The sequence below is a fragment of the Ostrinia nubilalis genome, chromosome 2 (assembly GCF_963855985.1).
Source record: "Ostrinia nubilalis chromosome 2, ilOstNubi1.1, whole genome shotgun sequence".
Lineage (NCBI taxonomy): Eukaryota > Metazoa > Arthropoda > Insecta > Lepidoptera > Crambidae > Ostrinia > Ostrinia nubilalis.
Window position 1 is genome coordinate 14830501 of NC_087089.1, and position 12590 is coordinate 14843090.

The following is a 12590-nucleotide window of genomic DNA, read 5'->3' on the forward strand; positions in this document are numbered from 1 at the left end:
TATTTCCCAAAATAAGATCATAATTTCATAGCAATAATGTTTTGTAAAAATGAGGGTTTTCGCCAATGAAAAATCCGCCAGATGGCAATACGTAGACGCGAGGTCCAAATGCTGCATGATTGGTTATTTTTGACATGACATTGACAGATATGACAAAATCCACCAATCACGCAGCAGTCAGACCCCACATCCACGTCCCGCCATCTAGCAGATCTTTCATTCGCAAAAACCCTCATTCAATTAATTTTGTGATTACCTGTACTTCAGTTAATAGTGACAAGTCTTCGGCGATTGTACTCTTCATGCCTGCCCATGACGAGTTCCAGGCGTGGAATAAATTGTGCAGCTCACCAGTCTGCACTTGCAGTAGACAAGCGCGGCATTCCGCAGTACTCATTTTCTTCTAAAACAATTAATATGATTTCATTATAATATGACTAAAAATTCAAGTTCAAAAATTTATTTATTTTGCAAGTAGGCTCATAAAACGCTCTTTGGTAGACAGCTTCGTGACAAACCTACTGTTTCGGACAGCAAAGGGACAGTGCTGAGAAGAATGCTGGCTGCTGGCTATGTTGTAAGCCTCTTTTTTAAAGTTTATGTGAGATAGCAGTAAAAACTGCCCATTTAAATATGTAATATACACAATACAAGTAGAAACTTTGCAAGTACCAATATATTCTTTGTCCAGGTAAATAAAATAAAGATAAATTTTGATTGTGATTGTGAAGTAATTGGCCATAAAATCACAAAGTTATTACGGATTTCCCACTCTTAACCAGTACATGTTCACAACACAGTGGCAGCAATACTTCACAACACAGTGGAGAACATGAAGAACCCAAAATACTGCCTGGCACCAACGACATACCAAAAAAAAACATCTTAGCCTGGCACACTTGCAATAACCATTAGCTAAAAGTCTTTTATTGATCCAAAACCAAATGGTTTTAGGGATAAGGTATTGTATAAAATTTCATATAAGTATGTACGTATCTCACACTTGATGCTATTTTTGATTTAATTAAACAATAAACTAAGCAAATGCTTACATTTTAATGCAGGAAATAGTGATTTTATCGTTATATTAAATCCAGTTACACACATGAATTGAATTCTTGGTGGCATTAAAACGAAATACCAAGTCACAAATATTAATTACTACACAATTACTATCTTTAAAATTAATTAATGCACGAGAAGAGCATCAGGAACGAAAAAACAGTAAAAAATGCAAAGCACACTCAAACCCTGTCTCATCTGTGCACTCAAAGAAGAAACGTCAATTTGATGGCAGATATAGATGACCCACGCTGAACTGTCCCACCAAACTCAATGACGGGGGGGCGCTACCATCGTTCAACTATATGGTTTCCAACATGGCAAAAATCGGAACCAGCGATCCGGTATTGACGGTGGCGCCCCACTGTCAATGTCATCGATAGGACAGTTCAGTATTTTGGAACTATACCAGCGGGTCTAGTCAAAACGCACTTTAAAATCGCAAACCCATCGCAAACCAGTCGCAAACAAATAAACAAATCGCAAAAGAGGTCGATAACAAAAAAGGCTTAGTCAAACGGCAAAAAATCGAATCGCAAAGCCCTACCTATCGATAATCGAAAGACTGGATTGAAATTTCCCATACAAAGGCTTAGCCAACATGCATTTAAGACTCAATCAAAATCGAATCGAATCGCAACACCCGCCATTTTCATTGCGATTACTAAAACCCCGGTGATAAGCTTGGATTCGATCGAAAACCAATAGGGTGAGTTGCACCACCTAACTTTAAACGTAACTATGACGTTAACCGGTGTTTTTTGTATGGAGTTTGACAGATTTTAGACGTTTGTCAAAGTTAAACTAAGATGGTGCAACCCACCCTAAAGCTGTTTTGACAAATCCGTATCGCGATGTCGTTTTGACAGCTAGTTTGACAGCGAAGCATAGACGTAAACAGAGAGCAGAAAGAAGGAAGAAACTAATTTAAAAAAAAAAGCTAGAAAAAGTAAAAACAATCGCAAAGTCATAGACATTTTTTAACTTTTATTCGATTTTGAATGAACTTTTATATCGCCGCGTCGTTGGTGGTTCAATGTGCATTTTGGCTGCCATTTTCCGATCGAATCAAATCACTGGTGACGCGGCGACTGACACTAGTGAAAACTTCACATTGGTTTGCGATGGCATTTTGACTAGACCCACCCCCCTAGACAAAACGCACTTTTTGATCGAATCGAAAATCGAATCCGTCAAAACTCCATACAAAAAAGGGACTTTTCGACCACTTTGCGACTGGTTTGCGATTATAATTCGCACTTTGTCTAGACCCACCACTGTTTCCTTCATATTTTCATTTTTTTTTAATTAAAATATATTTGAGAATATTGTTAATTATAGCCTGACCAGGAACATAAAAACCCTGACATAGAGGCGCGTCAATTGCATTTGATAGTGCAACACTGAGTACAGTCGTACCTGTGTTAAATTAATAGGCTAACTTTATGTATCAGGATTCAGGATTACGGGCTAATTTGATATTTTCATAAGTTAACGAAAAAAAATTATTATAGGTAACCTGGTTTAAATAAATTAAAAAAACCATCAATCGAGCTGGTAGGATTTATTTTATTATTCATCAATAATCAAATTCAGAACTTGAATAGTCAACTGCAATGTCTGCTCATGAACGCTTCAAACTCGGTACTTCTTTCCCAATTCCATAAAATTCAACACGAAAGTGACAAAAAATTTTAAAATAGGTAGTTGAAACAAACCACAGCAAATTTTCATAGTGGACTGTACTATACGATAAACATGTCAGTCAATTTGACAACCTTTGTCGGAAACATTATTCAATGAAAATATTGTCCAAACCCTTAGTATAGATGACCCACGCTGAACTGTCCCACCAAACTCAATGACAGGGGGGCGCTACCATCGTTCAACTATATGGTTTCCAACATGGCAAAAATCTGAACCAGCGATCCGGTATTGACGGTGGCGCCCCACTGTCAATGTCATCGACAGGACAGTCCAGTATTTTGGAACTATATTTCTCTTCGACAAATACTTTAACACATTGTGAACCACTTTTCTTTCACGACTATAAAAAGATATTAGCAATTTAATTCACAAAATCAATTGCGCACATTTAAAATAAAGTTTGTTTACACTTTGACAGCAATAGACTGACATGCAAGATGACATGTCAATGAAGTTTTCAGTTACTGTTGCCATTAAAAGAAATTAGTACCATTAGTTTTCCGCAACATGGTGAGGGTTTTTATGTTCCTGGTCGGGCTATACAATGTGAAAACTTTTTTAAAATGAAATTAATTTGTTTTAATTTAAAACTGAACGGTGACATTTTTTGTTATAATTTACATAATAGAGTAGTAGAAATTACTATTTAACATATGGCAACTTTGTTTTTCCTCCAAAATGGCCGGTGTTGTTTTTGCTATGTTAAATGCATTCTTGTTTTTTTAGCCATCATTTAAGTGTTCTGTGGCCCTATTAAAGTATTGAAGAGTCGAGTCAAATTCAAGTTCATTCCTTCGTACCTGCTGCTGTTCTGGTTCGTATCATCGGAGTTTTGTTCGTTCCTTCGTGAATCGCGAAGAAACTTTCTGTTATGTTCACAAGTGATCTGAGTTTTCTCAATGTGCAAATGCTTTTTAGTGTTGTTGAAAACTTTGCGAAAAGACGCTTTTGGTGTATAATATTATGTGTGTTCATAAATAAAGTAAAATAATTAAATTCAAAAGTTTTTGTTTATTTGCATTTCCATGTGCAATGTATAATTTTTCCAAATCCATTGTTTTGAAAATAATACAATACGTACACCATAAAGATAAATATTATCAAAATAATGGATTTGAAAAAATTCTACATTGTACATCATAAAAACAATAATTCTTTGAAGGTTATGAGGGCCTATGTGTGCGTGAACTGTGTGTATGTGTGCGTGGACTTTATGTATGTATGTGAGCGTTACGTACGTAGGTTAAGTACAGGGAATTTAACACCAGGCTGTCAATTAGTAGGTTCAAAAATTTGACAGAGAGGGCTCTCTATTTCCTATGTATTACTTTTCTCTATGGCAGATACCGTAGATAGAGAATAGAGGTATATATAGTTCCAAAATACTGAACTGTCCTGTCCATGACATTGACAGCGGGGCGCCACCGTCTATACCGGATCGCTGGTTCCGATTTTTGCCATGTTGGAAACCATATAGTTGAACGATGGTAGCGCCCCCCTGTCATTGAGTTTGGTGGGACAGTTCAGCGTGGGTCATCTATAAATTGGCTACGTTAAAAATTACCCTGATTTTAGGGGTAAATAGGTGAGGAATATTTTTTTAATTAATTAGAAAGCTACGCTCACCCTGATGCTACTTTATACCGCCAAAGTATCTAATTCCCATGGGAAAACTCATTAGGTAAGCTGCGGGTGAAACTGAGGCGCAAAATCTAGTAAGTAAGTATTACTATAAAGGTGAAGTGAAAGTTTGTGTGTATGTATGTATGTTTACCTTTTTACGCTTAAACAACTGGATGGACTTGATTGATGGCGTGTGCGTGCAAGCTTTTTTCTATATTTTAGAGGTTAAACTGAGTTTTTGAGGATTTAAATAAAAAACCACTTTAATATAATACTTTAATCAGTATCACTGACCCTTAAACAAAATTAATTTGTTATAAAAATTCCTGACGATGTCAGACTTTTCTGAAAGCTTTTTAGCTGCATATAGGGTTGCCAGGTCTAAAATCACAAAAGCCGGACTTTGTGCTTCATTTGGCCGGACATTTTACCCTAAAAGCCGGACATGTGACCGGGGGGGGGGGGTGCAATTAGTGTCAGTTCATGAGTGAGTACTATCATCATCGGTTACTATCCAACATTCTGATGCGTGCGCTTTATATGATTCTGTGGCTCGACTTTCGCCTGGCGCGGCAACCAAATAAAAAGCCTAACAAAAGCCGGACAGGCCGGACAAGGCAATATTTGGCCGGACAAGTCCCTAAAAAGCCAAACATGTCCGGCTAAAGCCGGACGCCTGGCAACCCTAGCTGCATAATGTATTCGAACTTTCAGATACTTTAAACTTATGGCTTTAACTAAGAGCGAATAGTGACAGTCAAGAAATGTTTGTTGTTTAAAATGTGAAGTCTTGGAGAAAAAAGGATATCCTAAACAGTATTTAAGACTTTCTTGCATTAGCTCTATTAAATGATTTTTTTTTATAAAATCCTTTATTCCTACGAAATATAATTTCACAAATTTCGCATATTTTTATGACATCTACTGTAGGATAACACAGTCCGCCTTTGTCTTTTTTCAATTGTAGGCTAACATATTTAGTATTACATACTATAGCTGTTACGGTTAATGTGATAAATTGAAAATTATTAATAATAACCGGTTATTATGAATAATTACCGACAGTCGCGGTAAAAGTGATAAATTAATCACATTTAACAGTGATTATTTAATAATTCAACCGTAGTACTAACAAATTTCATAAAAGAGAACAACATCTTGTGTACGTGCTCGTGTACAGCCAAACTTTTTAACGTTTTGATATCATTATATTAATATAATTTGGCACTAAGCCGCCTATTTAGTTTTATACACACATAAATGACCTCGTATTAATCACATTTACCAAATCATGCGGTAATTATTAATAATAACCGGCGATTATTCATAATTTTCACATTTATCACTTTGACCGTAACATATATTTATATGATAATTTACAAACAACTTTACTTACATCATGAATGAAAAGTGTAGGTTTTGCAGACTGCCTTAAAAATATGCCTTTTTTCTTAGCCTGAAAGCATCTGGATTCAAAATGTCTGGAACATATTCGAGAATGTTGACTTGGATGCCAATGTACTCGGCCCGTACACTCCGTCCATTTATTTCTTAAACTTGGTTCATTCGGGAATCTAAAAACAAAAATACATGAGGGAAAATTGACTAGGCCTGCTGGTATCCCCAGCGGCTTATAACCCGACTAATGACAGATAACACGTATTATCATAATGAATCTTCTGGCACGTGATGACTTTCACTTCAGTCGGTTATTACCCAATTTAAAGGTTTAGAATAATCAAATTTTTAACATAATTACGAGAAAACTTACATTTCGGTAACATCAAACAATCGTTTTCTTAATGTTATTACCTTCAGTTACCATATAATAGCGAAAAAATGCTACTTACCGATGAAAGGTTATGTTTGGTTCTTTTCGTTCACTACGGCTTTTACAACCAATTATACAACAATTCACCATTACTGCAAACGAAATCACACAAAATACTGTGTAGAACAATGTTCTGATTGTTTTATTTGACATGAAATCACTATAAATTGATGAAAAACATCAAAACACCCCGCAATTGTCTGCCACCAAAGCAAATGGTGGCAAACATAAAAATCCGATACGCAAGCGGAGACAAAAAAAAATGTTTTGTCCTGCTCTCCCATATTTATCTGACATCTAAGCTTTCTCACTCTAATTTTTTTTTTTATTAGTAGCTTATCTATACTCTATTCTCTATCTACGGCAGATACAGTTGATTTGTTTTTTTTTTTTTCATATAAGTTTTACGGCTTTGGATATAAATACATACGGCCAATTCTTTCAAATTGCACTGTTTGACCCACAGATATGGATTAGAGTAGATACAGCAAGTTGCTAGTCACAGATATGGATTAGAGTAGATACAGCAAGTTGATCGTCAAAGCGTGCCATTCCGATATGTCCAAATGGACATACATGGTCGAGTGATGTTCATGTAATCCGATTACAACAATCGGTTACGATGATTTTACGAGGACAGTAGTACGAACACGGTAGAAAGAATAAATTATTTACGGATTGAGAATTGTAATTAACAGCACAAGTAACAAATAATTAATTAGAATAAAGTAGCAGTAGAAGAAGTGTAAAGTAGCATTGTTTTTAATACATATCCTGCGATGTACTCTTAAGAGTTAAAACCATGGTCCCTGTATGTGGTGCACTCATACCGATCCCAAGGAACCGTACTTACTCATAACAATAAGACACACACTGATGCATGTATTCATGCACTTGACAAATTTATGTCTTGAAACGCTGGTAGGGTAAAAAAAATAACGAGATTTGACGATTTGTAAGAATTAATTTATTTTAAAAAGGTAAATAAAGATGTTTTTGGTTTTGTATTTAACAAATTATCAGTTTTATCGGAATTAATTAATTTTCGAATCGAGTCACACGATATCATTCGATGACTTTGCAAATGCAGTACGATGATACGATTACTTTTACGTTGCGGCAATCACTAAAATTCGCTAAAATGACACTAATGACGTTTAAAAAGTGGCACGCTCGGCTTCATACAATTTTTGACACATGCTGCATCTATCCATATCTGTGTTGCTAGTCAAAGCGTGCCATTCCGATATGTCCAAATGGACATACATGGTCGAGTGATGTTCATGTAATCCGATTACAACAATCGGATACGATGATTTTACGAGGACAGTAGTACGAACACGGTAGAGAGAAGAAATTATTTACGGATTGAGAATTGTAATTAACAGCAACGAGTAACAAATATGTAATTAATTAGAATAAAGTAGCAGTAGAAGAATTATAAAACAAGTTAGATCAGTGATCACGGAAGACAGAGTGCACTGTATAACGTCGAAATATACAAATCAAGAAGTTAGGTCAGTGATCGCAGTATACACTATTACTAGTCTATGTATACGACGCCCGAGATTTTGTCGTTTAGAAATATCTTCAAAACTGGGTACCTGACTTAGCTTTATGAAAGAAAACGTATTGGCAAAACTACGCATTTTTACATTTATTAAAAATAAAAAGCTTGAGTAAAATAGTCTTTATTTTATGAAACTAGGTCATTTACTTACTAGGATATTTAAAAGTATGGAATTAAGTATGAATTACTAGAAGTACTATTTAACATAATGGAATAACGATCATTACTTTCTTATTTTTTTTTTTTTTTTTTTATTTTTCTTTATTAAGGAAACAAACAGCATGAGTTTATACATGTGAACTTAAAAAATAAAAACAGTACAGTAGCCTAATCAGTTTCCACAGATAAACTTTACAAGTTAATCGAAAGTTATGCAGAGTGCGAGCAATTTAAAATCACAAAATATAAAAAATGCACAACAAAACCTTACATTCTTAATAGTGGATTAAAAAAAAATCTTTATAATAATGAAGTTTGAAATCTATAAACCCTTCAATAGGCGACGAAACTGCGCCAACTTCAAATGAAATATGTCGATATCACTGTAAGCATCATTATACTTATTACTAGCTCTAATAAGAAAACTGTTACATCTGTAATTAGTCTTGCAAACAGGGGTTGAAAACGTGAACTTACGCCTCGCGCCAGGTCTAGAACATTTCAGAGCCAGACTGCTTAACAAGAAAGGAGAGTCGACTAATCCGTTGAGTATTTTAAATAAAAATATTTGATCTTTGTGCTCTCGGCGAACCAGTAAGGATTCAATTTTATTGGAATCTAAGTTCCTAAACCTGTATTTTAAACGTTTTACAAACTTATTCTGAATTCCCTCCAACATGTTAATATACTTGGAATACATCGGGTTCCAAACAGGCGATGCATACTCTAACTGAGAGCGAACGTAAGAGTTATAAAGTAAAATTAACGTGTTAGCATTTTTAAAATCAGTACTTTGACGCAAAATAAATCCAAGTAATCTATACGCTTTTGCTATAATTATATTAATATGAGGTTCAAAGTATAAGCCACAATCCAGTTGAACCCCAAGATCTCTCACCTCGGTGACCCTCTTTAAGGATGTATCATAAAGTTTGTAGTCAAATTGTAGAACTTTTTTCTTCCTAGTAAAGGTTATAGTGTGACATTTGTCTACATTTAAATAAAGTCCATTACGAGAGCAATACTCACATAACCGTTTAAGATCACTTTGAAGCAATTCACAATCATTTCTAGATCTTATTGTAGAAAATATTTTCGTGTCATCCGCATAAAGTAATAACCTTGAATTTTGAAAATAATTGATTATGTCGTTAATAAAAATGTTAAAAAGCAATGGTCCGAGGTGAGATCCCTGGGGAACGCCGGAGGTAACTGGAGTAAAACTCGAAACAAACCCTTTGACTGTGACAGCTTGAGATCGATTCATAAGGTAAGATGTTAGCCATCGCAAGAGGTCACCATGAACACCAATGGCGTTAAGCTTTAAAATTAACAACGAATGGGAAATTTTGTCAAACGCCTTGGAAAAATCGGTGTAAACAGCGTCCACCTGCGACCCGTTTTCCATCGATTCAAGAACAGTATCCAGGAATTCACATAAATTCGTCTCAGTCGAGCGCTTAGAAATAAAGCCATGCTGGTGCACTGTTAACAAAGGACTAATAGCAGGGTAAAGAGTGTCATAAACAATTTTTTCAAAGGTTTTTGGAAGAACAGAGAGTTTCGAGATACCACGATAGTTACGGATATTATGTTTGTCGCCGCTTTTATGAATAGGGACTACAAAAGAACGCTTCCAAATAAGAGGCATAATACCACATGATAATGATAACTTAAATAAATGTGCGACAGGGTATGACAGCTGCTTACTACATTTCACTAAAAATAAGGGATGCAAGCCATCAGGTCCACATCCCTTGGAAACGTTAATTTTATTTAAATATTTTTCAACAATTTCTTGCGTAATTTCTATATTACATAGCACGGCAGAGTTGGATTCTAAAATGTTTTGGTTTAAGGGCACATCCTGTACAAATACTGACTGAAAAAAATTATTAAATAAATTAGCAATGGACTGACCGTCATTCCCTACCTCGTTATCAAGGCACAGTGTATCAGGAATGCTATTTGTGACTTTCCTAGATTTAATGTACGTCCAAAAGTGCTTGGAGCATCTGTTAATATTTATTTCTGATCTGGTTATATACAAATTGTAGCAAGATACTTCCAAGTCCTTTATCTCCTTTCTTAATATAGAGAAATTTTCGTAGTCCGATAATCTGCCGTAATTTTTCCATTTTTTATGTAGTTTCTTTTTCTTTTTAATCATTTTAATTAATTTATAAGAAAACCACACAGGATAATTATTACAATTATTTGCCTTTTTTACCGGTACATACTTATCTATAATAGCATTAATAATTGAATAAAAGCTTGCCAATGCACTCTCAATATCCGTGCTAGACAAAGCTAATTCCCATGGAACCATAGCCAACTCATCCTTTATTGTGTCATAATTAGCAGCGTGAAATCTGAGTATTGAGCGGGGCGCCTGCTTTAACCAAGCATCATTATCAATGACCAACGCGTCTATTGCCAAAGATGGATGATGACTATCTTCCGGTTCAGATAAAGGCTCAGTTCGTTTAACTTGACAATGAAAACTAGAGAAAACAAGATCCAATGATCTTTCGTTATGATTAAGAATGTCATTGTACTGAAACCATCCAGTAAATGACATAAAAGAATACAATTGAGCAGTCATCAAGTCAGCAGTAGGATTCGATAAGATAAAACTTTTTTTACTAGCACTATTTTCAGGAGTCCACGACACATTTCTCATGTTAAAGTCACCAATAACCAAGAACTCATCATTAGATCTATCCACACTCAGCTCGGATATTGATTCGAATAATAAATGTTGTGATAAAGCTTGATCTGCAGTAACCGGGAAGTAACAACAATACATATGTAGTCGTTTAGACTTAGCTCCGCGCGCTAATAATATATCAACATGTGTTACATCGGCATCCGAAAATACAGGAAGTGACCCCGAGCAGCCAACACTAACCATTAGTTCGCGCTTGACCGCTATTAGAGTGCCGCCACCCATCGTCATACCCCGTCGCTCATAATCCCTGTCAGTGCGATAAACATTGTACCGAGAGTCAAAAAGCTCGGCATCGAAAATACCAGGCAACAGCCAGGTCTCGCTCAAGAAAATTATGTCATAGTCCGAATTAATTAAATTACTATAAAAAACCCTGGTCTTAGTCCTTAGTCCCCGAACATTTTGGTAAAAACATTTTAAGATTCTATCTAGCTCTGATAACATAAAAGGAATAAATAAAAATATTGTGTTATTCTTAAATCATCATTCAAAACAAATTCTAAAACTAGCTGCAAAACGCCCAACATATTATTATTATTTGAATAAAAAGTAATATAGATGTATAAATGTAAATTATGTCCAAGTAAATAATCGATTATTACGACAAACAAAGTCGCCATAATATCCAACAATAAATAGTCGTACTCTGGACGGAGCACTCGCAAAAGCGAACATTTAGCCGCTACCTTCAAAGTTATAGTAAAGTACGGCACCAAACAGTCTGCCAATGATTTAAAAGTGAGCACAGTATAAGCCAAAAATCCATCAACATAAAAACTTTGTTTGTATAAATATTGCATACCATCCAACGCTCCTCGGCGCTGCGTCACTACAATGATGCGCGGATCACACTGAGCAATGGATACGACGCGCATAAACGTATATCGCGCTCCTACATTGCAATAGTAGCAGTCGCATAACCAGTTTGCGAATAATATTAGCAGCGGCTCACCGGTTCCCAACCTTTTGCACGGAACAAATGCACAACAAAATAAATAAAGTAAACATCGACATACCTCAATGAAAAGTCCATTTACATAATGATTATTAAGAAAAAAAACTTTATAGATTAAGTTTACACTTATATAATTTTTTTTAAAGATTCCTCTGATGTGATATGGATGACTGGAGATTTCTCATTTTTGCGAACCATAATTGTGCAGTGACGAACCCAGCAAAACGCGTAGCTCTTCTCTTTTGTTTTTAATTTTGCTAGGTGGAGGAGATTCTTATTACGCGAAGAAAGATGATCATTGAAATAAATTCGATGACTCGTTCCCACAAAACCAATGTCGCATGACTTCAAATCCTTCAATTTGCGAACCGAAGCTAGAAAATCATCTTTTTTGTATCTGGACTGCATCTTTAAAATAATTGGTTTACATTTAATGTTCTCAGTATCGTTCTTGACAGCCACTCTGGTCACAAAGTCTATATCCCTCTCAGGATCAATAGTAAAACCGCTGCGGTCCGCTATAGATTTTACAATCTTTATGAGGTTTTCTCCAACTTTCTGAGGAACACCATTAATCTGAATGTTAGAACGTCGAACCCACTGCTCATTTTTGCAGCTCTCCTCGAGGATGGACTTGACCTGAGATTTCAATTGATCCACGTCATTTTTAAGACATTCTATGGTTGAAACTCTCGATTCCATCTCGTCAACTCGGGATGACAGGTTGTCAAGGCGGGTATTCAGCGTAGTCTTCAGGTCACCAATGTCTGATTTGACCTTTTGTAGGTCTTGCTGGATTAGGGAGATAGAAGACATTTGGGCTTGCAAGTGTGAAATTTTAGCTGATATATCACTCAATAATGTCATATGCGACTTCTCCATCTTGTCGTCATCCACTACTTTTGATTGCCTTGGAGTTGAGGTTGAAGATGAAGAGGGAAGTATCTGCTCC

At 35.7% G+C, this 12590-nt stretch overlaps 1 protein-coding gene across 6 annotated transcripts in view; it reads right to left on the bottom strand.

Moving 5' to 3' along the window:
- Positions 1-12590, bottom strand: part of LOC135084794 (uncharacterized) — a 35880-nt gene that overhangs the window by 12249 nt on the left and 11041 nt on the right. For 4 of the 6 annotated variants that reach the window (XM_063979562.1, XM_063979533.1, XM_063979541.1 and 1 more), the window contains exon 8: positions 257-403. In XM_063979562.1, coding sequence (XP_063835632.1) covers positions 257-403 — 147 coding nt within the window. Of the gene's footprint in view, positions 1-256; positions 404-1052; positions 1471-5788; positions 5967-6242; positions 6668-12590 lie in introns of those variants that run through there. The other 2 variants (XM_063979548.1, XM_063979554.1) reach the window with 2 other exon arrangements.